Below are 27,627 nucleotides of genomic sequence, written 5' to 3' on the forward strand. Positions count from 1 at the left end.
GCCAGGTACTAGGCTAAGCATTCAGAGACCGCAACTGATAAAAGACTGGTCCTGTTCATAAGTAATTCACGGGTAAATACAATTAGCTATAAGCCGTGACAGGAGACATACTAGAGAAATAAACAAAATACTATAGAACAGAAAAGAGAAGACTGATTTTGACTGAAGAGAAAGACTAATGCAAAGCTTCAGGGAAAATGATAGATGAGCTGAACCCTAAAGGTAAGTAGGAATTTCCCAGGGAAAGGGGTAGTGGAAAAGGAGAAAAGGTTACTCCAAGCAAAAGGAAAAACATTAAACAAAGGCCAGGAGTGAAAGTGTACAGGAAAGTGAAAGAGCGATTAAAGGTTCAAGGAGCAATATGGATAGCTAAAAGCAGTATGGCTAAGTTGAGCTTTGAGACTAACATTTAAGCAGTAAGAAAAGAAAGCATCATCAATGAAAAAAAAAAAAGGATTGAGAGAGAACAATCAACAAAGTGGGAAGAGAAACAGAGAAACAAGTGTAAGTATAATCAGACAACCAAAAGGAAAGTATTATATGCCAGAGATCATATGTTTGCAGACCTATTAAGAGTAGAGCATTTAATTCTCGTTCCACATTGTGGGGAAAATGTTAAGTTGTCAGAGCTGCTGGAAAATGTCAGAAGTAATTTCCATCTCAAGTTGTTTTCTACCTCCAATAAAGAAAAAACTAAAAAGAGACTCATACTGCACCTTTTAAAATCTAAATGCTTTTAAATGCTTTTAATCATACGACTTGCATGGGAATCACTGTAGCTGTGTGATTAAAGAATTCTCTCATTGTTTTGCTCTTTTATTTTTAGGTTGAGTTCTATTTTGTGTTTGCTTTTATGCTTATTTATATAAATGTATGGGATACATGTGAAATTTTGTTACATGTATATACTTAGTAGTGATCAATTTAGTGTATTTAGGGTGTCCATCACCCAAATATAGTACATTTTTATTAACTATAGTCATTCTACTTTGCTATCAAACAGACTTTATTCCTCTATAGAAAAGCTTCATTGTTAAAAATAACTGAAGTGTGATCTTTCCATGAACTATAACTAATAATGATGTTTTCAAGCTTTTTATAGATAACATAATAGAATATTGCACTAAAAAGGGCAGTCTTTGAAATCAGAAACTCTGGGTTAAAGGAATCACTTTGCACAGAATAAGCAAAATTTTAAGTCAGTCAGTCACTCAATTCTCTAAGTTCTGAATTCTTCAAATGTGAAACAGAAATATTAGCCATACCTATGTCAAAGGTTCTATGAGAATCCAATGAAAGAATGCACACAAAAAATGTTTTGTAAATATTAATGGCAAAGGACCTATGAGCCAACCATTAACACTAGTAAGTTACAACATAACTTTTGTATCAGCACACCCTCAGGAAGAAGAAATGAGAGAAAAGGCAAGTACTTCTGTTACAAGCTTCCAAATTAAAAATGTAATGGCTCAATCTCTCACCCTGTAATCACTACTGCTCTTATTAGAGTAGAAAACCAGAAGGAACAAGGAGGTATCTCATAAGATGAAGGAATCAATCACCCTCCTATATGTCGGTTTCATAGTTATTTATGTATCAACACTACCATGCCACACAAAATTATGTGGAAGAAGAAAAAAATGTAGGTAGGGAGAAAAAGAGGGGATCTTATTTTGGGCTGTTAACATGTCTACCTTCTTTCCCAGTGAGAAAAATGTCTACAAAGAAAGTATTAGAAGGACTACAGCTCACATTGCACCCACTATAATATTGAAAGCTCTTTAAGGTGCTCAAGCTAACCTCTTAATGCAAGCAGAAGTTTATCTAGTATTAACCAACTGGTTCAAAGTCAAAGACAACAGAATTAAAACTTATTTAGGCTTAAGAATATTAATTAATCTGGAGGTTTGAATATGCCAAAGTGTTATTAATGTCACATTTTAGACAGGTTCAGGAAGAGCATTTCCACAGTGCATTAATTTGATGCACTAATCTTCGCTAGCTTAATTTAAAAATTATCTTTATAGAGAAATTCTCAAAGTCCTCAAAATCTTGCGGCTATATTACGCAAGGTAGCCACCCCCTCCCCCCCGCCCCGCCCTTAGCTTTGCCCAAATAACACCTGATTTGGCATATTTCCTTGATGAAGGCAAGTCAAAAGCTTGTTGGGAAAAAGTAACTCATAAAATGAGAGTCATTTATGAAACACAATTCTACAAATATTGTTAACATTGCTGTAATTAAGAATTCTAAAGAAAAAATGAAAAATTAAAGGAAATATACTACTACCCAAATATTATTTCAGTTGTTTTATATCTTGGCACTGATCTTAATGTTACAATGCATCACAGTGTGACTAAAGAATCACTACTTATTAAAAACAAACATCCATAACATCCAATAAATTTAATTTTTACAAACTGTAATTTTACCACAAACCAAATTGGCTCAGTGTCTCACTTTGAAAAAACAAAGTTTTAAGGCAATAATATTAATGTCAATTCATGAACATATCTGATCAACCAGAATAACCAAATAATTGTTTTAAAGCAAAAAAAAAAATTGAGACTTTTGTTTAACCAGGTATATACTAAACAATGTTCCCAACATTTTAATCAATCTATGTAGTAACCAAGAAATCACACCACTGAATGCTTAAAAGAACACTTTATTTATACACACATGTGGGAAGACACAAAGCCGCTTCCTGATCAAAAGCATTTTTATTTTAAATTGCATTTACATGTTAATTAGAGGAAATCTGCTTGCTAATCATTTCATAACTAAATTTTTGAAAACCAGGCAATTTAAAACAATCACACTTATTTCTTCATGAATTTTTTTAATGTGGTAGTTATACATTTCTAGAGCACTAAATGTTTATACTTTACTGAAGCTGACCAGGTAATTTCAATACATTTCAGAATGACAGTTTATACCGCATGGTATGGAACAAATATGTAGCATATTTCCACATTAGACATTTTTACAGACTACTTTCAATTTCTTAAAATTAATTGTAGGTCCAGGTGCTGAAAATCCCAAATAACAGCAGAATATAAAAGAAAATACTTTAAATTTCTAATGGCACCTTTCTTTCCAGTATTTCAGAAAACATAGCCAACAAATGAAATTGTGGTTTTACCTCCACCCAAGATTCTCCTTCCAATGCTTACCGTCCATTCTTGCTTTGAGCAGTGACAAAGCATACAATACACTGCTTCCATCATATGCTCAGAGAGCCCTATCTGAAACAGCCTACAGAGTGTCAGGTAAGCGCCTTTTAAAGGAAGATGAATGACTATGATTTGTAGAAGGAAAGAAGAAGGTAAGAACTCAATGTAAAATTTTATATTAAAAAATTTTAACTTTCTAAATGACATTATATACCAGGAAAAACAAAACAAAATTCAAAAAAAAAAAGGCACTTACCTCACTTCCCATAGACTGGTTACACGATCCAGCTGGGTCGATAGGACAACACCAGCTTAGTGGATGCTGGGATTTCACCTGGAACAGAAACTAGTGACCTATAACTTTAGCAGGTCTAAACCAAAGAAGCAAAAATCAAATGTATAATTTATTTTACAGTCTAAGCTTCCTTTTCTTGCTGCTATTTGGGGCTATCAGCACATAACCCTACAATTAGTTCATTTAAAAAAAAATGTATAAATATATTTTGAACAGTCACCGTGCAAGAAGATGTCCCTTTGGGTAGCTAGGAATACTGAACACTCTTACCTGCCCCTTAGCATCCTCGGGCATGGCTTTAATGTGCATTCTTTTTAAACAACGAATTACTCCATCATAAAACTGAACTGTAAATGTTCCTGAAACAGGAGCAAGTCAGAATCATTAGAAAATATAATTCAAGTTTACAGCAACACTTGAAATCTAACAAGTAGTGACCTGTATAGATAAATGCTTAGGAATGCAAAAACTACAAACACTCCTGTTAAGGACTCCATCAAGTTTAAGTTTACTTTCTCCTTCCCTCTAAAAACAACTCTGAACTCCTGTTTCCCCTAACAAGTACACAAATTAAGTCTTGATAAGTTAGTTCCATGTAATTCTGATTTTTACTAAGAAATTTTATAATTTTACAATAATTTAAATGTTTAGACTCATAACATAGCTGACAAAAGTAAAATCATTACTTACAAAAATATATATTTCCATAGGCATTACCATTTGCTCTTTGAATGTTTCTTTCAAAAGAAGTAATACAGAGAAGGAGCTGATATGCAAAAAAGATCATTTACCCTGGAAAGGATTATTCCTTGGGCAATAACAACAAACTGGAAAATAAGAATTATAGTTCTAGATTTTAAGGCTAGAAAATATTTTACAAATCAACTAGATAAAAGTCTTCACAAAGTAGCTCAGAACACTCAACTCTAGAGGAAGGCTAAATGCTATACCCAATGGCATTCACCTAAGTGGCAGGCAGCATGGCCATAATTAATATTTCCAATCTCATCTAGTCAACCATGTCTTTCCTACAAACTCATCCTATTTGAAGGCCTCAAGATTGTTTGTCTATTATGAAGCATATTCACTTTTTGTTACAGACCCCATGCTTTCAAGTCAATATAAACCAGTCCTATTAGAAGATACATAAATTATGTATAATGCCTACTTAAGGAAATTCAAATGTTTTTCTGTCATTTCCTAGATAAATGTTCTTCTACCATTTCCCCAATTAAGGCAGAATCCCACTTTAAGTAAACAGATACTTGGTCTTTATAAAAGAATTATAAACAAGAAATGTGACGATCATTACTAATGTCCTTGGGGTTGGCACCAAAGCCAATAATACATATGTGCAAAGATTTTTGTGGGGTGTACTTTGAATAACACCATTTGATTTTATATCTTTCTATAATTAGCATAATGTTGAATTTCACAGATATAAAGATCTAAATTCAAGTTATACAAACAATTGATCAGGTGAATAGTAAGGATGTATATAAAGACACTAGAAATATTTTGAGAATGCCAAACTCTGCGTACACCTTGCACTCCCATCTTTCCTGCAACTTTCTCTCTTCCTTCTTCAACACAGCATTCCAGAAAAACTTAGCTTGTACACCAGGCTGTCTAGGCATCAATACCTCTCTGCCTTTGCTCATGCTATTTCCTCTGTTGTGATGCCTTTCTCCTTTCCTTATGTCTATCTAAACCCCACTCCACTCTTCAAGTACCATTCCCAAGATGAAAACTTCCCCAGTACTCCAGTACACCCTGACTGGCCCCTTTTCTTCGCTTCTATATGCTGTATACAAATGCCTAAATGTTCACAATTGTTCATTTTGGTTTGCTCCTACATCGAATGGATGGCTTCTTTTGCTCTTCTGATTTTTGTCAAGGTGGGGAGGGGGCAGGACTATCCACCACTTGGGACATACAGAAATCACAGAATTAATAGCTTTCAGAAAACAAATAGTATCTGCCAATATTTCAGTATGTGTTCACTGAAACTACTCTTGAAATGGCAGGGATCACCATCAGTATCATCACTCTTCCACTAAGGTAAGCTGAATTTTCTATATTAAATGCCTGTAGATGAAAGGGATAGAATAAAGAATGAGGGTGGTTTTGTTCTGAGTGTGTGTGATATGTGTGTACTTGCATCTGCACACACACAGGGAACTTGAAGCATGGAACAAAGGTCCCAAAGCTCTTAAAATAAACTGTTATGAATTAATGTAGAGGGCAATGACCGTGTAATTTTACTTCGTTTTGGGTACATCCTATTACCCAACAGAAGAGATTTGACTTCTTCCTTTACTTCCACAAATTGTTAATGACTGTCTACTATGTGCTAGGCTCTGGACTAGACACTCAAGAGCCAACATGAATAAGACCTGGGAATGTAAGCTCTATAACACAGCTCCACAGAAGTGTAAGTGCACAGGGAAATACAGGCCCCACTAGAAAAGAAGAAACAGCCTGCACACCTAACAACTAAGATGTCTCTCAACTCTTTCTGTAGGGGTAACCAGTGGTAAGAAAATCATAGCCATATTCATGATTTCAATTCATTAAAACAATACATTGGATTAAGGTCTTTATAAAGTTATATCATGATTTCTAGCTAGACTACTATGATTTTTATTTTTTCACACCTAACATTCCTTAATATATCTCTGTTTTCCTCTTCTGTCTTCTCTTACCTCCTATTTTCTCTCAAGTTTGTTGTTAGATTAAATCCTCAGCTTAAAAAACTCTTCCATGGCTCCCATCACCTCCAAATAAAATTCTAATTCTTTAGCAAGGTTACATGACACTTCACATACCAATCTTTGCCTTTCCCTCCAACTTGTACTCCAGCTATTCTATCACCTTTAAACAAATCTTTCATTCTAAGCAACCTGCAGTTCCTTAAAATGACATGGCATTCCTCTCCCACTTCTGTTATTTTCCACATATTTATTCCACCAGAAAAGCCTTTTGATCACTTCTTTAGCTAACTTAGTTGTCTTTTAAGACTCAGTTTAAAGGAAATGTCCCCTTACTTAGATTAAATGCCCTTCTTGCCAAGAAGCTGTCACTCAATGTTTGTTTCTTTAGTAATAACAATGAATACAGAAATCCCCCTTATCCACGATTTCGCTTTCCACAGTTGCAGTCAACCGCGGTCTGAAAAGGAGTGAGTATAGCACAATAAGGTATTTCATGAGAGAGAGACAAGAGAGAGTGAGAGAGAGAGGAAGGAAGAAAGAGAGAGACCACATTCATATAACTTTTATTGCAATATATTGTTTGATTATTCTATTATTATTGTTAACTTCTTACTGTGCTTAATTTATAAATTAAACTTTATCATTCATATACATGTACAGTATAGGAAAAAACATAGTATATATAGGGTTCAGTAGTTTCCGAAGTTTCAAGTACCCACTGGGGGTCTTAGAATGTAACCCCTGTGGATAGGGAGGACTAGTGTAAATGGTCAAGTTTAAGAAATAACTTTAGTAGAAAATTAATGTATTACTGAATTTAAAAAACATGTGCAAGTATTCCATAACTTTTTTAAATGAGAAATTTAAAAAACAAAATATTCAGGTATATTTTCAATAATAATTTAATTATTAATTCTTATAACTTTCCAAATAAGTCAGCATATGAATTCTGTTTTAAATTAATGATCTGTCCAATAGATTTCCCAGTCTTCTGCAACACTAATAAGCCTAACTTCTGTGTTACTTTCAACATTTTTGATTACTTAAGCAACTTAGGCTCAGTATCTAATATTCTAACAAATATCCACAAAAAAACTACTAGAAGATTAACTCAATTATCTGTAGAAATTCATGATAGGACAGCAGGGAGAGACACACTAAAGGAAATCCTCAAATTGGTAAAAATTCCATACTCTTCCCTCAGAAAATATCCTATGTATTTCACTTGTGAATTGAACTGATTTGAATTCCCCTAAATCTTTAACCTTTCCTCACACTCTTGGGTAGATGCTCATAAATAGAACTTGGTCACAAACTAGAAACAAAGTAGAAATAAAATGCATATGATATAAGCCTGTGAACTGAAAGTTGAAACATTTTAACCAACTATTTTTGTCTACTAATTTAAACACTACTTAGGTAGCACACCATGTAGCATTTTATTCTAGACATATATAACAAATTAAATGCTCCCAAAAAAGAATACTTACAGAAAATATAAAAGTTACACATAATGATTATATAACACACACTAATTAAAATTTAAAATATAGTGAAATTTTACTATTAATCTAATTTTAAGTCTCAGATCATTTCACATACCTTCTTTGTTAATTGCTTCAATCTTGGCAGGGTAATAGCGACAGTCTGTCCAACGAGCCAGAACTTCTTCTCCAGCTTTAAAATCCTATTTTAAACAACTTTTAAGATCAATTCCATGTATATTAAATAAGCATTTCCTTAACAAAAACAGGCTTTTGTATAATTTAACAGAATCCTTTTAAAATATGTCATTACATAGCTGGCAAAACCAGCAAACAGAAAAAATCTGCTACTTACAAAGAAATCTTCCTCATCTTTCAGCCCTTCTTTTCTTAGTGCCGGTCTCTCCAGGGGTCGCAATCTATTGCTATCCCAGTAAATCCACTCATCGTAACGATGACTCCAGCGCTCAAAATGGACCAACATCTTGCCCTCCTCATAGTCAATTTTTTCAATTCGTGATGGATACCTCAAAAATCAAAATGCTTCATATCAAGAGAAAATCCTCATATTTGTACAAAGTATTATACATAGAAGATTTAGCTGAACATTGCTTACCATCAAAACCATGAACAAAACAATAAATACGTCCATATTTTAAAACTAATCAAAAAAGTCTGCTTGTCTTTATAAATGATTGTCCTCAAGATCTGAATAAATTCCTTGATACACTCCCAGTAGAAATATAAATGACTGCACTGTTTTGTGAAGTAATGTGGTAACATACATCAAGAACCTTAAACATATTCCTACTTTCTGACCCAACAATTCCAATTCTGGAATTATATACAGAAAACATTATTTGTAATAACAAATGAAGTACAAACCATCTAAATATATGATTGGAAAAACTGAAGATTGTCTAGAGCTACGCAAACAATGATATATACACTAAATGAAATATTATGTAGTCACTGAATGTGGTGTTTACAAAGAATTTACAATGTGGGGAAAATGTAAAAAATAAGCACTCTACTTAGCATAAATATAAATATGTAAATTTTGTCTAGCAAAAAATATATCAGCATGTACACTGTCTTTATATGGCATAAGCTCACTTTCTTATTTTCTGTATTTATCAATATTTTATAAGGCACAACAATGATGGCAAGGCTCAGTAAAACCTTAAATTTAAAATATAAAATATTTCCTTGTTCTGTCTTGATGTGTGATAATTCTGTAATTCCAAAATAGGAATTCGTTAAAACTTTTTACAAGGAAAGTTGCTTCGTCATTCTTGATGTACTGTATTAAAATGTTAACAGATGACTCAATTTTTTTTAAAGCATGATTAAATAACATTCAGAACTCAATAGCAGCACACAGTGGATGATTCAACCATACAGTTTATCCCATATTCTTGCTAGTTTTTGCTAAATTCAGAATCTTTGTTTTCCCTGTGGAAAACTAGCTTTAAATATAAAGTACAATGGACTTTATATAACTTTGAAATGTAGGAACTGATTACTACCTAATTTATAGCTCAATCTTGCTATTCAGAGTTTTTTAGACATTTCAGGGATCATTCTCTGGTAGAGCTTCTTCCATCTTTGACATTCAACCCCACTTTGATCTAACGATATTGAGTTCTTGGATTTTCCTCAAACATACAAGGCTCTGTGTCAAGCATTCACACATTTGTGCTATTCTCCATTCTACTTTTTCTGCAGATCCCTAAAACACCCTTTCCTTCCTTTGTATACAAATCCCTGCAGACTTGGTCAAACACAGAATGCTTGTGTGAAGACTTCTCTAACTCCTGGGGGTCCTGCTGCTCTGACAGCACTCATCTCATTATAGCTGTACATCATCTCTGCACAGGTTCTCACTCAAACTGGGTGCTGCAGAACATTTCTATCTTTTGGAACACTGATATGTGTGTGGCACCAAAAAAAAAAAGGGTCTTGTCAAATAAGCTAGGGAATTACTGGATTAAAAAAAGTTAGGTTGCATTCTTTATTGAAAGATTTCTTGGTGCAGTCAACGAGATGGAGATAAGGCATTCAGTGTTACTAGATTCAAGAAAATATGTAACCCCTTTTATCATGAAAATGTATTAACACTTCTTGAGATAGCAAATAGCTAAGAAAGATGAGGTTAAAAACGCTACTCTGGCCTGTGAGCTTCTGGAGATAAACGAGTCATGTTTACTTTTGTAGTCCCCAGCACCTAGCACATGACAGAACACAAAACTGCTATTCAGGGAATGTTTGCAGGAGTAAGAAGCAGCTTTAAAGAAAGGCAATTTGCTCATTTCTTCAGAACAAAGAAGGCAGTTGACCCAATTATAGCCTTGTTAGATCTTAGTCTTTTGTGGGGAGTAAAAGAAAGGCATAAAACAAGAAAACTTAGGAGATTAACATACTTCCTGAGGTGGACATGCCTACCCCACCCACTTAGAATCAATGCTGTAATACTTGTCTTTTGCAGTGTTGCTCTGGTTTTGTTTTTGTTGCCCTGGTTTTAAAACACAAAATTGTCAATAGCATTAAGAAAACCTAGAACAAGGTTGTTCTTTATTTTTTCAACATTCACTAGCCACTAAAGTACTATAAAAGATATTCTATCAATTATAAAATTAAGTTTCTCTCAAAACATAAACACCTCTAATTTCATGTGCTTAATTTGTCTTATCATTTACATTTTGAATAAAAAAATAAGGAGTTTATTCTTTAGGTTCCTTCATATTCTAAATGTATACAACTCTATATATTTGAAACACTTCTCAAAGTGAGAATAGCCCACAGTAACAGAGTCAAACACATCTTTATTTTCACAACATGACTTAATTCAGTAAAGAATCAGCATCTAAGTGAGCTCAAATAATTTAAATCTGGATTGCATTTTAAAGTGACTTATGGTTTTTCTAAAATATTTTAAATTATTCTGGCTGAGATGCCTGATGCAACAACCAAAATGAAAATTATGTTTTGGGGATCCTCTTTAGGATAAGTCATAGCATGCTGTACTCTCTACATAAATATCTAGAAATTGATACGCACACTTGGGATGAAGGCCAAGAATTAAATAAGTAACACAGATACCCAAGATTCTTCTCTATTTTAATTTTTATCATGTTTACTAGTCAAATTTTGAATCTTAAAGGTGTTAGAAATATTACCATTATCAAAAATGTCCAAATTTCTGTTCATTCATTAAACATTTATTTGAACATCCAATAAGACTAAGGCACTTGCTAGGCACTGGTGGTACATAAAAAGGAAACAACTCGGCCAGGCACGGTGGCTCACGCCTGTAATCTCAGCACTTTGGGAGGCTGAGGCGGATGGATCACCTGAGGTCAGGAGTTCGAGACCAGCATGACCAACATGGAGAAACCCAGTCTCTATTAAAAATACAAAATTATCCAGGCATGGTGGCGCATGCCTGTAATACCAGCTATTCAGGAGACTGAGGCAGGAGAATCCCTTGAACTCGGGAGGCAGAGGTTGCAGTGAGTCAAGATCGTGCCATTGCACTGGGCAACGACAGTGAAACTCCATCTCAAAAAAAAAAATGGAAATAACTCCTATCACTGAAGGGTTTAGCTTAGGGTCAGATTAGGAGAAAGAGAGAAGAATCAGAATTTTTACTATCACAGGTATGTCAGGCTCTGTGTTTTTTACTTATTGAGTACCAACTGTTCTTTCTGTATGTTTTCTCATTTGATCTTGGTAATCATCAAAGGTATAGAAAACATAGTGTACATTTAACAGATGAAGACTTGTCCAAGAATACACATGGTGCAGCCAGTATTAAAAACCAAGACTAAGTGGAACAAAAGTCTGTACTCTATGCCAAAAGGAGAAATGCGATAAGGCCCATCTAAGTGATTATATCACATGTAGTAAAATTGGTAAGTGTATACAAAAACTGTATACAAGATGCTTTAATAGTCCATAGAAAATCTGTAATTTACTGAAGGTTCTTGGGAGACGTTGTTTATGTTAGACTTGCTAGGGGACATCTAGAATATAGAACTAATGAGCACAAACAAAGTGTATACACAGAGTATAATTCATTTACTCAGTGTTCACTAACTTAAAACCATCACACAACTCTGAGCTGGGCAAGCAGCCATGGAGGATTTCAAGAGAAGGAAGATATGGTTATTTGTCCTCAAAGACCTCATATTCAGAGATTGGAGGAGCACTTGAAGGAAAGAGTAATAGTCCTTTTGGCTAGACTACATGGTAAGTAGTAAAGCAGGTAAAGGAGAATAGTAAGACATCAGATGGGACTTATTAGCGGGGTTGAAACTTGAAGGGTTACGAAATAGCAAACTAATGAAACAACCGTTTACTCTACAGATAACAGGGAGTGACTTAAAGTTTGTACTTAATTTGGTTGCCAGTTACATCTCAGAGGAAAAAAGTCGTAACATCAAGATCTTTGCAACACATGTAAAATGCGTTAAATAGTAATTTAACATATAGCTTTGCACAGTGAAGTTATTTCTAGCAGATGGCTCATGGTAATAATGTTTTGATACATACAGTGAAGGAAAAATCCTGTTGAACACAAATGTATTCACAAATGCCTCTGTATACTGAACTACAACAATATTTTGATGCACTATTTATGTTTTATTCTAATTGACTGAATTAAACATAAGATTTTTCTAATTGAATTTGGAAGATGTAGTGTTAATGTTTTTGTTTTGTCATTTTTTTAAAGGTTGAATCATAGAAAGCTGTTAAATTAAAGAATAGTGATTAGGCCCGATCCCAGACATTTATGAGTAATTTGGAAAAAGATTCAAGAAGTGGAAGACTGAAGTTTCAGAGTTTAAAGAGTCAGAGATAAGACATCGGTAACAATGATTAGAGAGAAAGAGAAAAGAAAACAACCATAGCTGGCATCTCTCAAGGGTTCAACCGAAAGAGATGGAGAGAAGGCAACTTCACTAAAAGTAGGATTTCTCAGTGCCAAAATTCTACATAGAGCTCTCTTATCCTTTGTATATTACTGCAATATACCATACAATTTCTGCTATGTACCTTGCCTAATTCCACTTAAAAATTCATGCATTGTTTAAATGTCATCTACTTGTGCAGAAAATAATCACCTCCACTGCTGAGTCTACCTTGCTCTCTCACATGTCTTGTATACTTGAATCCCAGGGAAGAGTTTACCCTCAGAAAACTTAACAAGAAAAATAATTCACTCTAAAATGGACTCTATTGTTTATTTGGCTTAATGGAAATGAAGAGCATTCCAAAATAGAGAAGACTTTAAAATGATTCTTGAATTTAACAGAATTTTCACATACTCAATTCTACTAATCTCAACTGATTTCTTGAGACCCTTTCTGAATTAGTGTGGGACCCTTTTGAATTACTGTCCTCTAATGGCAAAGTCAAACTGCAGCCATAACTAGAGTAGAGCAAAGCCATCACCAAGAATAAAATGTTTTTCACCTTCTCTAAACTCCTATAGCATTTTATTGCATTATCTGATATGTTGTCATTTTAACACTATGACTCCCATTTGTACAAGACTCTTCAGAGAGTGGAAGTATCTGCAGATTCTGGACTGACACCATAATCTCGTAAGAACAGAAACTGACCAAAGAGGTTAGCTATACTGTATACATACAGTATCAGTTCCCCATTGTATCAACTTTGAAGTGTTATCAAAACATAAGTATGTTTTGCTTAAAACTTATTTTCGCATATTTTACAGAAACCTAAAATGAGAATTATTACCAGTGAATTCTTATTCTGGCTCACATTGTTAACTGTTTTACAGGGGCAGGTCTGGACTCACCCACTAGATCAGGAGACTGAATTCCCTGAGGCTGCCTGCAAAATGTTATGTGCTTGGTATAGATGTGTATGGGTATTCTTTTGAGGTGAGAATTCCCAAGTTAATTAGATTTTCAAAGTGGTCCACATTCACAAAACCAGAAACTTTTGGAAGGCAAGATCATTTATTAACTCAAACTGTCAGAGCTTCATTATCCTAGGATAAAAGAGGGAAGCAATGGTGGGCATGCAGCTATGCCAGAAATATAATCTGATGGATTAATTTTAAAAAATTCTTTGCATTCAATGTAGGAACATTAATACAACTAAACATCATTTGCATTTAAGGAATTCATTCTGATTTATCCTCTAATTTGAAATATATATCTAGATTTTATCTGTATTGATAAAAAAAAAAAAAAGTCAACCATGAGAAAATGACAAGGGAAATAAACTGATAAAACCTAGAATCTCCTGAACTTAAGTCAAAATAGAGTTGATAACTACCTCAACGACAGGTTGCAATCCACCGAGCAGGGCCAGAATATGCTGTCAAATGCCCTAAAGACCATGAGAATTCACGAAAAGATTTAGGATTTAACTAATCATTTGAATAAGCACTATATCAATCAAAATGGCAACATCTTTTTATAAACTGCCTCAATAAGTTATTCCAATTATGCATTTTAACTAGTCATTTTCTTGTTTATATAGATAAGCCAATAGTATGTCTAATTCATGTAAATTTAGAAATTGACAGTTCCTCATTCATTTCATTTATTCAACAAAGCAAAAGAATCAAGTACATTAACACAATTCAACATGATAGCAGTATAATAGACATGCCAGCATACAGAAAGAGTATCTGAACAAGGATGCTCTCTTGGACAAAGTACTTCTTTATGTTTTAAAGGATAGTATGTATGAAATACACCTAAAATATGACTTAAACATAACTAAAATATTAGCAGAATCCTAGGGATCTAGGATTAATAATTCAAAATAGTTTTTTGAGTAAGAACTTCATCTATAACTATGGTAGTCATAAAAAATGACTAAAAGATTAGAAGAACTAGACAATAGAAGGGTAAGAGCTGTCTTACATCTATTTATTAGTAAGAGGATTATTTGCCAAATAACAAAAATTAACACAGAATGTAACCCAAAGCAAACAAAATATTCTTGTATCCTAGTTACCCTTTAAAATTTTTAGTTTCCTGGAAGCACTTTAAATTTACATTAAGCTTTATAATTTTCAAAAATATTTTCTCATTCACCCATTGATTATAACTGCAGCAATGATATCACCTAGTACAATTACAGTATTTTAAATTCAGCACTTTCAGATACTGCATGTTCATTTGTTTCATACTTTAAAAACAATAAACTGAAAACAAAACTCTCTTGATTAATTCAAACTCAATATTCCACGATGCAATGTTAATACAAAATGGTCTAAAATTTCAAATCATTCAGATGACAGCTTATAGGTCAAAATCGTATCTTCTCCAACACTGAAGTGTAAGAACCTCATCATATTATTTCTCAGGTCTTTTCATACCTATTGATTCCCATAATACACATATGGCATGAGCTGACAGTTCACCCTGCTTCCTACTTGTCCACAACTTTTACAACAAAGAGAAGAACAGAATTAGCTATGTCTTCTCTTTTAGAACCTTGTGACAGTACTTTGTAAATTAATGTTTCACTTCAGATCACTGTATTTAAGTTCCTGTTCCTCTCTCCTCCCAACCCCCACCCAGCACACCTGAATCCTGCCATGCCTATATTCACTCACATTGTCAGTTCTAACCAAATCAAAACACCTGTACCATATCCTTTGCACTCACTACCTTCTCCTACCACAAGCATCCATTAGACCACAGAGAATTTCTTTCCTACTCCACTAAAACATGATCTGTCATGAGTATTGGACTCAAAGTTTATGCACTTCATACAGTTTTTTCAAGTTACAACTATTGTTACTTAATTGTGCTAGCGAAACTCAAAATCTAGCAGGTTGCAATCACCCAGTTATATTTCTTAATATTTAGCACTTTAAAAACACTTTACTACAGATAGTTATATTTGTTTATATGCCTACTGATTAAAGTCTGATGAATTTACATTGATTCCTCCTGCATTTGACTACACCTTCTTAAAATAATGAATGTTCATGTTACTGTTATGATTAAAACTAATGTTTAAGTGCCTACCATGTGGCATATAACATGCATTACTTTGCTTAAATCCTCAAAGAACCCTTTAAATTAAGTACTAATACTGTTACCAGTTTTTAAAGGGAGGTCATGGAGGCTCTGAAAGATTCAGTAACTCGCTCATGTTAAAACAGGTGGATCCTTGAACTGAGGTATTCCTGTCCATGAAGACTATGCATTCAATCATTACAGATGCTGCATCTTGCAACTGATGATTTTCAGTTCTTATTACATTTATGGCAGTGCTTCAATATAGGGGGTGCTTACCAATTAAAACAGATAAAACATTATAAAATCAAAGTATTTTATCTATTTATTTTTTCTTAAAATTTTAATTTTAATCTCTCATATACAAGCAACATGCCTAAAGTTGGTTTTGTTAGACCAAAGAGTATGGAAAATAATTGTACAAAATAAATATCCTCCATGCATAAAATTACTAAGCAAAGATAAAACGCTCTTCTGTTTTATTAAAATTTCTCAAAACAAAAGGGTACTACATCTCAACTATGACTCAGTATGAAACATCACATTATTAAAATTAAATAATTGGAGTAAACAAAGTAGCTTAACTTTCATCACGTTTGAAACTCATAAATTTTAAAAAATCTAGGATATGATACGTTACTGAACAAAGGAAAACAAAAGTGACTCTAAAATAAATTTTAAAAAATTTGCTAAACTAGGTTAACAAATAAAATCTTATGTTTAGTTTTCAATCCAAAAGTCACAATGCATTTGCCATAATTTTCTGCAATGATAACTAGGTTATTTCAATATATCCCAAAACTTTTGTGTTCATTCATCCTTTTTAAACCCAACAAAATTCAATAAACTTTGCTGGGTACCTTTTATGAGTAAGTTACTATGTTAAGGCCTTGTAGATATACCATTTCATATAAGTAGTTTATACTTCAGTACCCTCGCTAATCATGATGTACCAGAAATACGTTTATTTCTAATTGATGGTAACTTTCTTGGCAATAAGAAAACAGACTTTCAAGATATTCTGAATATTAAGTAAATATCTATATTCTTCCTTCAACTTTACTGCAACAATCCTCTCAAAGTTGGGTAATTATAATTACTGAAATAACATAATACTTGCATACCAATTTCTAATTTAATAAGAAGTATATTCTTATGTGCTGACTAATGATCTGTAGCAAGAAATGATAGGGAGTGGTCAACACTTCTTTAAAATACACAGTTACAGTAAAAATACTAAAAAACTGGGACCTTAATGAAGAACAGCAGAACTAAGCTGCCTTTTCAATACTCCGTTAATTTCTTTTAAAAATTGTACTACTGATATTCAAAACTTAAAATTAAAACTAGTATTTTCTCCCTCAGCTTAAATCACTTAAAACCAAAATTAAAAACATAAGCATCTGCAGATGCCATTTCTGTCTACTCAGCAAAACTAGAATTGCAAAACATTCTTTTTAGTAGAGTTAACTACCACAAAAGATAAACTGTTTCCCAGCTAGTGGCTTTAATCAACCCCCAACTAAAAACTAAACCATTATCTAATGTGATGTGACAGGGTGAAATCTCATAACACATACATTCGGCAGGAATGATGTAACAAATAGGGAGCTGGATGTGTGTGATATGTGATGGCTGGACTTCAACCAAATGTCAGAAAAGCAAATAAAACGGTCTTTTCTCTTGTTCCAACCCTTACCACTATATGATCACACACACATAAAGCACAGCATAGTAAGCCTGTGATTCCTGGACTTTACCCTCATTATAAATGTATGAAGGAGGCTAAGAAATCATCAGGTTGGAGGTTTGATTCTAAAGTAAACTTAGGAGGAAAGCTCTCTAGGACGGATAAACTTGAAATGTACCTACCTTGCTCAAGCCCTCTAATTCCAATGAAAAAGAGTGACATAGGCTTGCCGGACTTTCATGGCCCTTCTAGATGCCAGACATACACTCACTACTACAATCGGTCAGAAACTACGGTGGTCCATGAACACTGAGCCCATTGAGTTAAGTGGGGCTCAAAGCTTTAGGAAATCTATGTGAGACAATGGGTTGTAGTGGAGAGATCACTATATTGGGAGTCAAAAGGTTTCATGCCCAATATAGTTATACCCCAAATAGCTCAAACCTCTACATTTTTTTCCAAATTATGTTCAGTTTTCTACATTTTTCTCATTTTCTCCTCTCCATAGGTAGTTCAAAACTGCTCGCCAGCAGTTTTGAACTACCTATGACTTTTTGACTGTCTTACCTCTGCCTCAAGTTTGTGTTATTTACCATCTAAAAGTGTGATTAAAAAAAAAAACTGTCATTCCTGAATAGGTGAAAATCAATAAAAAGAAATTGAGTTTGGAATTCAATGGCACCTGAAAGATCATCTAAAATGTAAGACTTTCATTTTAAGGTCATTAAAGCAGAGAAATACCTCTCCAAAATCACTAGCTCATGGCAAAATAGCACTTAAAACCCATATTTTATGACTTCCAGTTTAATTTATTTTTTCCAACACTTTTGTTTTTCAAAAAAACTAGGATAAGCAGAAAAAGCTTATAAATCAGAAAAAGTTCTATAAACAATGAATTAACATAAAAAAAAGAACACTAGAGCAAGAACTACCTGAAACCAGGTGTGTGTTCAAATAAATAAGTCTTCTCTATCCCTATTTCTAATCATGCTTTTCACATTTGTGGAGGGTACAGGGAAGCTTTCTTATATTTAGCATTGTTCAGAGGAATTTATGGGGCTTTCTTTTGTGGAAATTTTAAAATAGAAGTAAAATGTTTGTGTACTGGTACAGACCTGCTTGAAAATTAAACTGGATGATTCACTTTGATCTTAAGATTCAAAATTTGTGACTAAATGTAAATTATCTCGGACTTTTTAAACAAAACTTACAGATTTCAATTGTATTGTCTGCAACAAGAGTCCTTAAGCTGGAGGGCATGTGCAAGTTTTCTATGAACTTATGACCATAGTATATAATTCATTTATTTTGGTGTATACATACAACTGTATATTTTTTCTGAGTCTATGGCTGGCATTGGTTTTCAAAGGTAATGACTCAAAATAATAATCATTACTTTCCATGTATAGACAAATGGAAAGAATCCCAAATTACAAAAAGACAAAAATTGCATGCATTTTATATTAGCAAAAGAACCTCTATTTTTGAAGTATTCACCCAGTGTTCCTACAATACTGTATTTGATCTATGTGTTACACTTTAGGACCATTCTCCTACTCTAAATATAGATGGGACAACTTTGTCTAGTAGTGTTTTCCTTTGAATAGTTAAATCTAATTAGAAAAAAAATAACTTTTTATTCAGAAAATGTGTACTTTTATTTAAATTAACAAGTATTTGTACTTGCTATAATGCAAATTTCCTTAATTCTCCTATACTATTAAAATTCTGTTCACGAACATCTTAAAAACTCACATTTGCAAATGTTCCACACAGTTCAAAAAACTCCAAATGTGTGAAAACAGCATTTGCCAATTCAAATTTATACTGTTCTATTAAACTCTGATACTTGGAGTTATCTCCACAATTTTTAATCTTTCATATTTCCTTTTCTTTAGATTTAGAAGAGAATTAAATAGAAATATTCCAAAAGAGTCCCAGGAGCATAACTCATCTGAATGTTTTAAATTGACTCTACATTTCAAATTTATTTTAAGATTAACACCAGAGCATGTTATTTAATCTCTTGTGTTTTCGTAACAATCGCTTACCGTAGAATAACTATTTTAATTTCAATCAGAAAACAGGAGTTAAATCAGTAGTCAATACCAGTGTGATTTTATCACTTTTCTTACTAAACAATATTCAGAATGATTAGATACTTTAATACTTGCAAGCAAACTTTATAAAACTGTGGAAACATGAGGATTTTATTATCACTTCAAAAAGACTGTCTACAACTTGGGAAGGACAAGACAGATGGAAGAACTGCTTGAGCCCATGAGTTCGAGACCAGCCTGGGCAACATAGAGAGACACCTTTCTCTACAAAAAAAAAAAGAAAGAAAAAGAAAATCAGCAGGTTACTATGGCATATGCCTGTAATCCCAACTACTTGGGAGGCTGAAGCAGGAGGACGGCTTGAGCCTCAGGAGGTAAAGGCTGCAGGCTGCGGCAAGTCATGATCTCCTGACAGCACTGCAGCCTGGGCGACAGTAAGACCCTGTCTCAAAAAAAAAAAAAGGAAAAAGAAAAAAATGTCATCAGCTTGTTGCAATGACATGTTTTGCCTTCTATGGTTCCAAGTCACTCTCTTGTCAACTAAAGCTACATTTAAAAACTCAATCACTTAACTCTTCAGATCCCCAAAGATTTACTTTTCTAGTCTCCCTCTCCCCTGGCATTTCCCTCAATGCTTTACGATTATGTAACAATCTGTAGAATTTAAAGTAATATATAATCTTATTTGAACCTTAAAACCCAATCTCTAAATAAAAGCCAGTAACGTTGCTTCCATTGTACTGCTAAGAAAACCAAGTTAAAGGACTTACCCATATTTATAGGATTAATAAGTAACAGTCTAAATTTAAACAACCCGCTTACAGTGTCTCCAATATAACTTCAACTCTCAACTTTCTCCTTCCCCGAATATACTTCTGTATCAACACGCCTATACTCATTTTTATTCTTATGATGTTACTACCTCCCAGAAATTATAAAACCGAATATCAAGGTTTGGATGCACAGAGTTTGTTGTGAAAAACATGATGAAAATAAGATAAAAAATAGTTGACTGTGCTAGCTGTAAACATTAGCATGTCAAAGTCTTTATGCAGATGACTGAAAAGTTAAAAGAAAATGTTTTTAAAATATTGTAAAGCTATAATATTTAAAAAAATTAAAACAGCTCACACCACTCAGGAGTTATGTTTGGTCAGTGTAGGAGAGATCCATTTATCAAAAAGCAAATACTGGGACTAAGATGAGTGACCTCTTGATGGCTTCTCAGGGCCTGCATTCATTAGTACTGATAAATAAACCACCAATGAGTGTTCTTATGTAGCTGTAAAGTTACTCTGAAAATAAAAATAAATCACTACTTAAGGCCTGGCACGGTGGCGCATGCCTGTAATCCCAGCACTTTGGGAGGCTGAGGTAGGCAGATCACAAGGTAAAGAGATGGAGATCATCCTGGTCAACATGGTGAAACCCCATCTCTACTAAAAATACAAAAAAAAATTAGCTGGGCATGGTGGTGCGCGCCTGTAGTCCCAGCTACTCGGGAGGCTGAGGCAGGGGAATCGCTTGAACCTGGGAGGTGGAGGTTGCAGCGAGCAGAGGTTGCAGTGAGCCGAGATCACGCCACTGAATTCCAGACTGGCGAAAGAGCGAGACTCTGTCTCAAAAAAATAAATAAAATAAAATAAAATAAAAATAAATAAATCACTACTTAAAAAGGTAAAATGTTGTCTTTCTGATCTTTAAGAATTATGTGATACAGTTTGTTCAAGCAATAACAACATACTTTTCCTGAGAAACACAGATTGAGTCTTCCTGTTAAATCAAATCTACACCAAAGCTAAAAGTGAGAGCTTAACTTCAGATTATTTCCACCTACTAAATTTAGAATTTATCCTTTTATGTCTAGACACATACCAGAAACTATTTTCCTTTTTTATATATGAGAAACCAGCCAGGAGTGCACTTTGGGAGGCTGAGGTGGGAGGATCATTTGAGGCCAGGAATTCCAGACCAGCCTGGGCAATACAGTGACACTTCATCTCTACAAAAAAAATCTTTTTTTTAATTAGCCCAGACTTGTGGTGCACGCCTGTAGTTCCAGCTACTCAAGAGGCTGAGGTGAGAGGATAGCTTGAGCCCAGGAGGTAGAGGTTGTAGTGAGCCAAGATCATGCCACTGCACTCCAGCCTGGGTGACAGAGTAAGACTCTGTCTCAAAAAAAAAAAGCAAGAAAAACCTTTAATAGGCATTTTAGGTTCTTCACTTGCACCACTTTCCTTTTGCACTTCTCTTCAAAAGGTAATTTATCAACATGTGATAAGTTAGTTTCTCAGTAATATACTGCTTATTGTAAATGTTTTGAGTATAGAGACAGTAAGCAAGATTTACATTCCTGCTCCTCCCTATCCAATGCCTATAATAGTTCAAACTACATTTATCTCAAAGATGACTCAATACTTTTCAAAAAGAATTGAATAAATTTGGAAGACTAAGCATTCAATATGGATGCAAAAAATAGAATATGAAAGAAGGGAAAGACAGAAGAGTGGGAGAAGAGAAAAGAATTTCGGTGTATTTTCAATGATTAACTATAATATTTTGCTTCTCACAAGAATGTCAGTTTCTCGTCAATCAAATAATCCTATAATTTTACTTAATATTAATGCAAAAATTTATAGAATTTCCATGAAATGTAAAATAGTCATTTATAAATGTAATAATATGAAGAATTGTTTATTATCCCATTTATAAATAAGATCTGTTAAGAGCACTAATCTCATAGAACTTTTGTGTCCCATATAAAATTCAATACATCTTAGTAATTAAATAGTTCATCCAATAGCACACCACCTAATACTAAATTTAAGGGGCAGCTAAGCCTAACTAGTTCTTGAAACTACTGACATTAATAAGCAACAATAAGAAAAATATTTTTGTAAATTACCTAGAATACATACATATAATATTCTTAATCCTTTTCTAATTAAGGAGCCACTTGAAACAGAATGCCAAAATCTTTATATAAATCAGCTTATAAAAACAAAACTGGTAACAAGTTTCAGTGATACGTGATTATTCAGGCGAACGTTTATTTCCATTAAAGAGAACTACTATTACCAGGGTTATTAAAATTAAATCTAAACTCCATCAGTGAGTACATTTGCATGACACTACTCAAATAAGCACATATGAATTCTGTGGCAAGAAGATACAACTTTCATTTGTTCTCTGAAATTCCAAGTATTCTAAAAGCACAGAATACTCTAAAAGTACATTCAAGCATGGTTTTAAAAGTTCTTTTTTGTAGTCTTTTAAACTACTGGATCATAAATTTAACAGCTTCTAAGTAAGAAAACATTTTACTACCAAAAGAAAATTTCTCACTAATATCAAAGTTATATTAATAACCCTGAAAATTACTGACAGAATAAACTATGTGTTTCTCCAAAACTGGAAGCTAGTTCAACTGCAACACTGTTAGTTGGGAAGCCTAATATATTAATACGAATTAACTAAGTCACAAAGCCAGTAACTTAAAAAATAAATAAATCACTTAAGAGTAACATCAAAGAAGTAACAAGTATTATTTCTTATACCCTTGTATCACACAGAGATTCAGTAGTATGCCTTTGGAGTAAAAAGCTTCTCTTGATCAAATGAGAACAAGATAGCCAAGTGCTGCCTCAACTAGCATTTTTTGTTGTATGTTCTAATGTTGAGTTTCTCAATCATTTTTACCGCCACCCACCCTCATTCCAGTTGTCATTTGGCAATGTCTGGAGACATTTTGATCGTCACTACTAGGAGAGATGCTACTGCCTAGTTTCCCAGGTGCTTCCCAAACCCCTCCTGAGAACTACCATGTACATTCTTCACCTAGAGATAGTATCAATTAACCTCCCTATCTCAAATTGTAGCTTCAAACTGTCCTAAAGCGGAGCTCAAAACAATAGGTCATTAAGCTGGGGTCAGAGATATGTGCCAAGCTCTAATGCCAGATGTTAAGAGAGAGAAACCCTAGCCTGGTCTATACAGTCAAATATCATGACTAAACAAGATTTCTCTGCCTGCCATTGCCAACTCAGGAAGTTGACAATACAAATCAATCAAAAGTAAATCTACAAAATGCCCACTATGGTTTTAAATGAGAGAAAATGTCAAAAAGTCTGGGAAACTCCAAGACCAGATAAACCAGAGCTCGCATCAAAATAAATGGGCTTCAAGAGGAACAAAGGCAGCATTCCTCCCAGAAGCGGAACTCCTCTAATGCCCCTCTCATGTTAGGAGCCTGCGAATGGCAACAAAAAGACATCTGCCAAGATAGCAGAATGAGGGGCCACTTAACCCAAATGAGGAACACGCTCCTTAGGAGAAAGGAGAATCCTCCTCATTCCTACTCTGGCCCAGGGACCCCCGCGTGTAGCTTCTCCTTCTGTCCTTTCCAGATGGTAGTTTTACACCAATTCATTAATTTTTCCTAACCACTGTATAAAGGCTATGTTGGGAGGTGTTTACATTTACCACTTACCACGATGGCCAGAATAGGGGGAGACACATAGTTCTGAAAGGACAGCCTATTGTGCACTGGAGACAGCAACAACCTGCCTTTAGGTTACGGCCCTCCAGGGAAAATAGGAGGTTAAGTGTGATTTTGGTTTTAGGTGAGATAACAAATAGTGGAGACGTTTTTGAAAGTGTTCACTATGAAAAAATGCTATGCTAACCATTAATATACTCTGTAGTTCGAAAGACTACCACTGACATACCAAAAATACCGATTTAAATCAAAATGTATCCAAAACTTGAGAAGTTGGTTCTCTGGATTACTCCTCTCTCTACTTCCACCAATATAGCTCCTGTGAGGTATATATGAGGTCTACATAAACCTCACACTCTAGACAATTATTTTCATTTCTCAAACACCAAAAATGATTGTACTAAATAATTTAGTCAGTTGACTAGACATAGTTTTTAAATGCTAAACCGAAAAAGACTAAAGAGTAGGAAAACTAAAAAACAACGTATATGTGTAATCAAAATGTGAATACACTGATGTTTCTGCTACCATCAGTGGAATTTACTGTCTTAATTAACATATGTAAGGCTACAGATATTGTGATATTTAGGTGAAAGTTCTATATTTTCCATACCATTTTTGTAAGTAGTCCAGTGCCTCCAAACGAGCACCAATCTCAAAAGTGATTCCAGGGCGATTTGGGGGCTTTTTACTCATCTTGAGATCCTATTCTTCAGTATTCTCTTTTCACTACCTCAAGAGAAAGAAAAAAGTTAGATTCCGATGCAGAAAATGCATAGGAAGTAGAGTATAAGGGAACAGGTAAAATTAAATTTAAACAGAATTTCTAAAACAATACATGGGAATATAAAATACTTGCCAAATTGTTAAGAAATTTGAAGGAGTATTACCAACATCTCTATATAAAGTTCTGTGCAATCTGCAGGCAATCTTGATAATGACTTAAGAAAAAGAACAAAGAAAACATAACTATCTAAAAGAATGAATAAATAGACTTAAAATTGTTAATAGCTAAAATGCTTTATATTTTAGCTTGAAGATACCCAAGAAAATTCTCCACGGGGACAGCTGAAAATGCTTTCCTGCCTTTGAAAAATTAAGACAGCTGAATGTTCTGGAATACGACTACTGAAATTCTTGAGAACAAAATCAATTTTTTAATTTCAACAAATATTTGTTGAGTGCCTCATAATACAAAACACTAGATAAGGCCCTACAGCACACAAAGATGGAGGAAACAGTAGGCACAATCCTCTGCCAGTAAAGATACCACTAATTCCTCTTGGGATTAGGATTTTTTATTACTCATGATTTCCCACCTTGGCAGCACATAATTCAATAATTTTAATTTAACATATAGTGTTACAAAAGAGACTGCTTTCTTATACTTCACATTCAACAAGCAATAATAACATGCTTTTGTTAACTCTGAGTATTTCTACTATATTTCAATATAGACAGTGTCCACATTGATAATAAAAGTGCTTGTAATGCTAGAACAAAAATTGCAAAGGAGTACCTATGTATCCCTAGGTCGTTCACATGCAAAGTACTATATTTTGGGCCACACTGGCCACCGAGCACATTTGAGGTGGCCTCTCTTTCACTAATGGGTATATGAGGAATCTGAATACATTTTGAGATAACCTAATCAAAACATAACTCATAATTAGAAATGTAAATTGATTGTTATCAGGGGCAAGGAGAGATCCCTAAAATGTCCTTCAATATTTGAAATCACTAAATGACTACGTTCCCTAGAGTTTAAAACGAAAAAAAGAAACACACACACTTGTCATTTTTTATAATGGTTTTGTCACAATTCAAAATAGACAAAACAGAACAGCAAATATAAAATTTCAACTGCTCCCTCTTTTCTCTTTGAAAGAGCCCGATAGATAAGGGAAAAAATAGCATCAATACAGGCCATGAAAATATGCGAACTCAAATACTCATGGTTGGAGGGGGAAAGTGAGTATCCTCCTGCTATGGCATAAGCAAATATTAAAGCATTAAAAAGTTAACAGGGAGCTTGCCCAGGGTGTAGGTGGTGCAAAAGAACAAATGTATGAATATTTCTAACAGAGGTCTTGTCAGTGTGCAACATGTAAGGCAGTTACTTAAGTGTGTAGAAATCGAATCAACCTTTTCTGCTGTCCGTCACAGGAAGAATTCAGTAAGAGGTAGTAAAGGTACACTAACATCTTCTAGGATCAAACTTACAGCCCATAATTAAGCAATGGATTGAATAAGTATAATCCCCCATTGACACTCAGGGATGAAGTACCAGAAAAAAACAAGATTTTCCTTTGTCTTAGGTTTGAAGAGGGAAGGATGAAGAGGGACTTGAATTAAGGAACTTTTATAAAGTAAGACAGTCTACTGGGAGTAAAACTTGAAGCACAAAGAAGGCAGAGAGCACGGAGAGGAGTAAAAACAGAAAGGAAAGGAGCAAAGAATGGCAAGAAATAGAACAGTGGAAGTTTTCAGAGATGACGAGAGAGAAGAAGAAATGAGCAAGAAGACATAGAGACGGATAATGTAAAGCAACGGTCAGAGAATGACCGCCAGGCCAAAAAAGGTGAGGAGGTGAGGCCAGAGAGGGGATGGCAAGAGACAGGCAGGAAAGGCTGAGACCGGGCTGGCAGGGAGCTGGAGAAGCCTCCAGGTTTGACAGCCATCCGGCCCTCGGCAGGGGGGTTAGGAAGGGAGGGGAAGGGGGAGCGGCGGCGCCCAGACAATAGGGCCGGCAAGTTACGGGGAGGGAGACGGGAGGGGAGCGGGCCGGAGAGAGAGACACCAGAATGGGGGCGTCCCGGGCGGCCCGGCGGTGGCCCGGCGGCCTCCCGGCTCAGCCGCCGCCGCCTCTTACCGACTCGGCCTCCTCTCTGCACAGCAGCCGGGCCGTCCGGGGCCGAGCTGGGGTACGAGCAGGGCGGCCAGCCCGGGCCTCTCCCTCTGCCTCCGCCCAGGCAGCGGCCGGGGAGGGAGCAGGAGCGGAGCGAGCTGGGGCCGCAGCGCCGGATCGGCCCAAGGTTTCGCGGGAGGGAGCTGGGTCCGAGCCCTCAAGCTCGCTCAGGGTCCACTGCCATCGCCGCCGCCACCGCCTCCGCCGCCGGCCAGCCCTGACGCGACGCCGGGCCCCGGCGACGTCAGCCGCCCGCGACGTGCCGGAAGCGGGCCTGGCCTTGTCACGTGACTCGCGAGGGTTGGGCCCGGACCGGGCAGCAGATTGGCGGGCCGCTGTGGGAGGCGGGGCTTTGCGGTAGTTGATGGACCGCTGGCGGGCGGGGCTGTGGTTAGTGGAGGAAAGAACGCGAGCTCTTGGTACCTATTGGTAGTTGTGAAGTGTTTGACCTTTGAGATTTGAGGACGAAGGGCATTGCTTGTTATTCTTGATTCGTTGGGAACCACGTCCCCCAAACCCCTCTACCCAGGACCCTTGGCAAACTTTTTCAAATGCACTGCATGCTTTCTTAGATATCCACCCCATTCCACATCAAGAATAGAGTATGTTTACTGCTACAAAATCAATAAACCTCCCTTGAATGGATACTTTGTGATAGACACTAGGCTGTAAATATGTCACCTGACAATCACAATTGTACAACTGTATTACAATTGTATTGCTTTCCAGTCTTGGAGATCTTTACAATACAAAGACACATATTACTAAGATGTGTGTGTGCGCTTGC

General features: G+C 35.2%; 1 protein-coding gene across 17 annotated transcripts in view; it reads right to left on the bottom strand.

Moving 5' to 3' along the window:
• PHF20L1 (PHD finger protein 20 like 1) overlaps window positions 1-27,116 on the bottom strand; it is a 73,215-nt gene extending 46,099 nt beyond the window's left edge. For 4 of the 17 annotated variants that reach the window (XR_001886223.1, XM_017875145.1, XM_017875144.1 and 1 more), the window contains exons 1-6: window positions 26,805-27,116; window positions 24,546-24,661; window positions 8,025-8,196; window positions 7,788-7,872; window positions 3,742-3,830; window positions 3,433-3,522 (exon numbers count right to left, since the gene is read on the bottom strand). Coding sequence is in view for 16 of the 17 variants with exons in the window: in XM_017875145.1 (XP_017730634.1) it covers window positions 3,433-3,522; window positions 3,742-3,830; window positions 7,788-7,872; window positions 8,025-8,196; window positions 24,546-24,628 (519 nt within the window). In the remaining variant the exon portion in view is untranslated. Of the gene's footprint in view, window positions 1-3,432; window positions 3,523-3,741; window positions 3,831-7,787; window positions 7,873-8,024; window positions 8,197-24,545; window positions 24,666-26,804 lie in introns of all 17 variants that reach the window. The other 13 variants (XM_017875156.1, XM_017875154.1, XM_017875152.1 and 10 more) reach the window with 7 other exon arrangements.
• Window positions 27,117-27,627: the final 511 nt, after the last annotated feature.

The sequence above is a fragment of the Rhinopithecus bieti genome, unplaced genomic scaffold (genome assembly GCF_001698545.2).
Source record: "Rhinopithecus bieti isolate Rb0 unplaced genomic scaffold, ASM169854v2 scaffold_7212, whole genome shotgun sequence".
Lineage (NCBI taxonomy): Eukaryota > Metazoa > Chordata > Mammalia > Primates > Cercopithecidae > Rhinopithecus > Rhinopithecus bieti.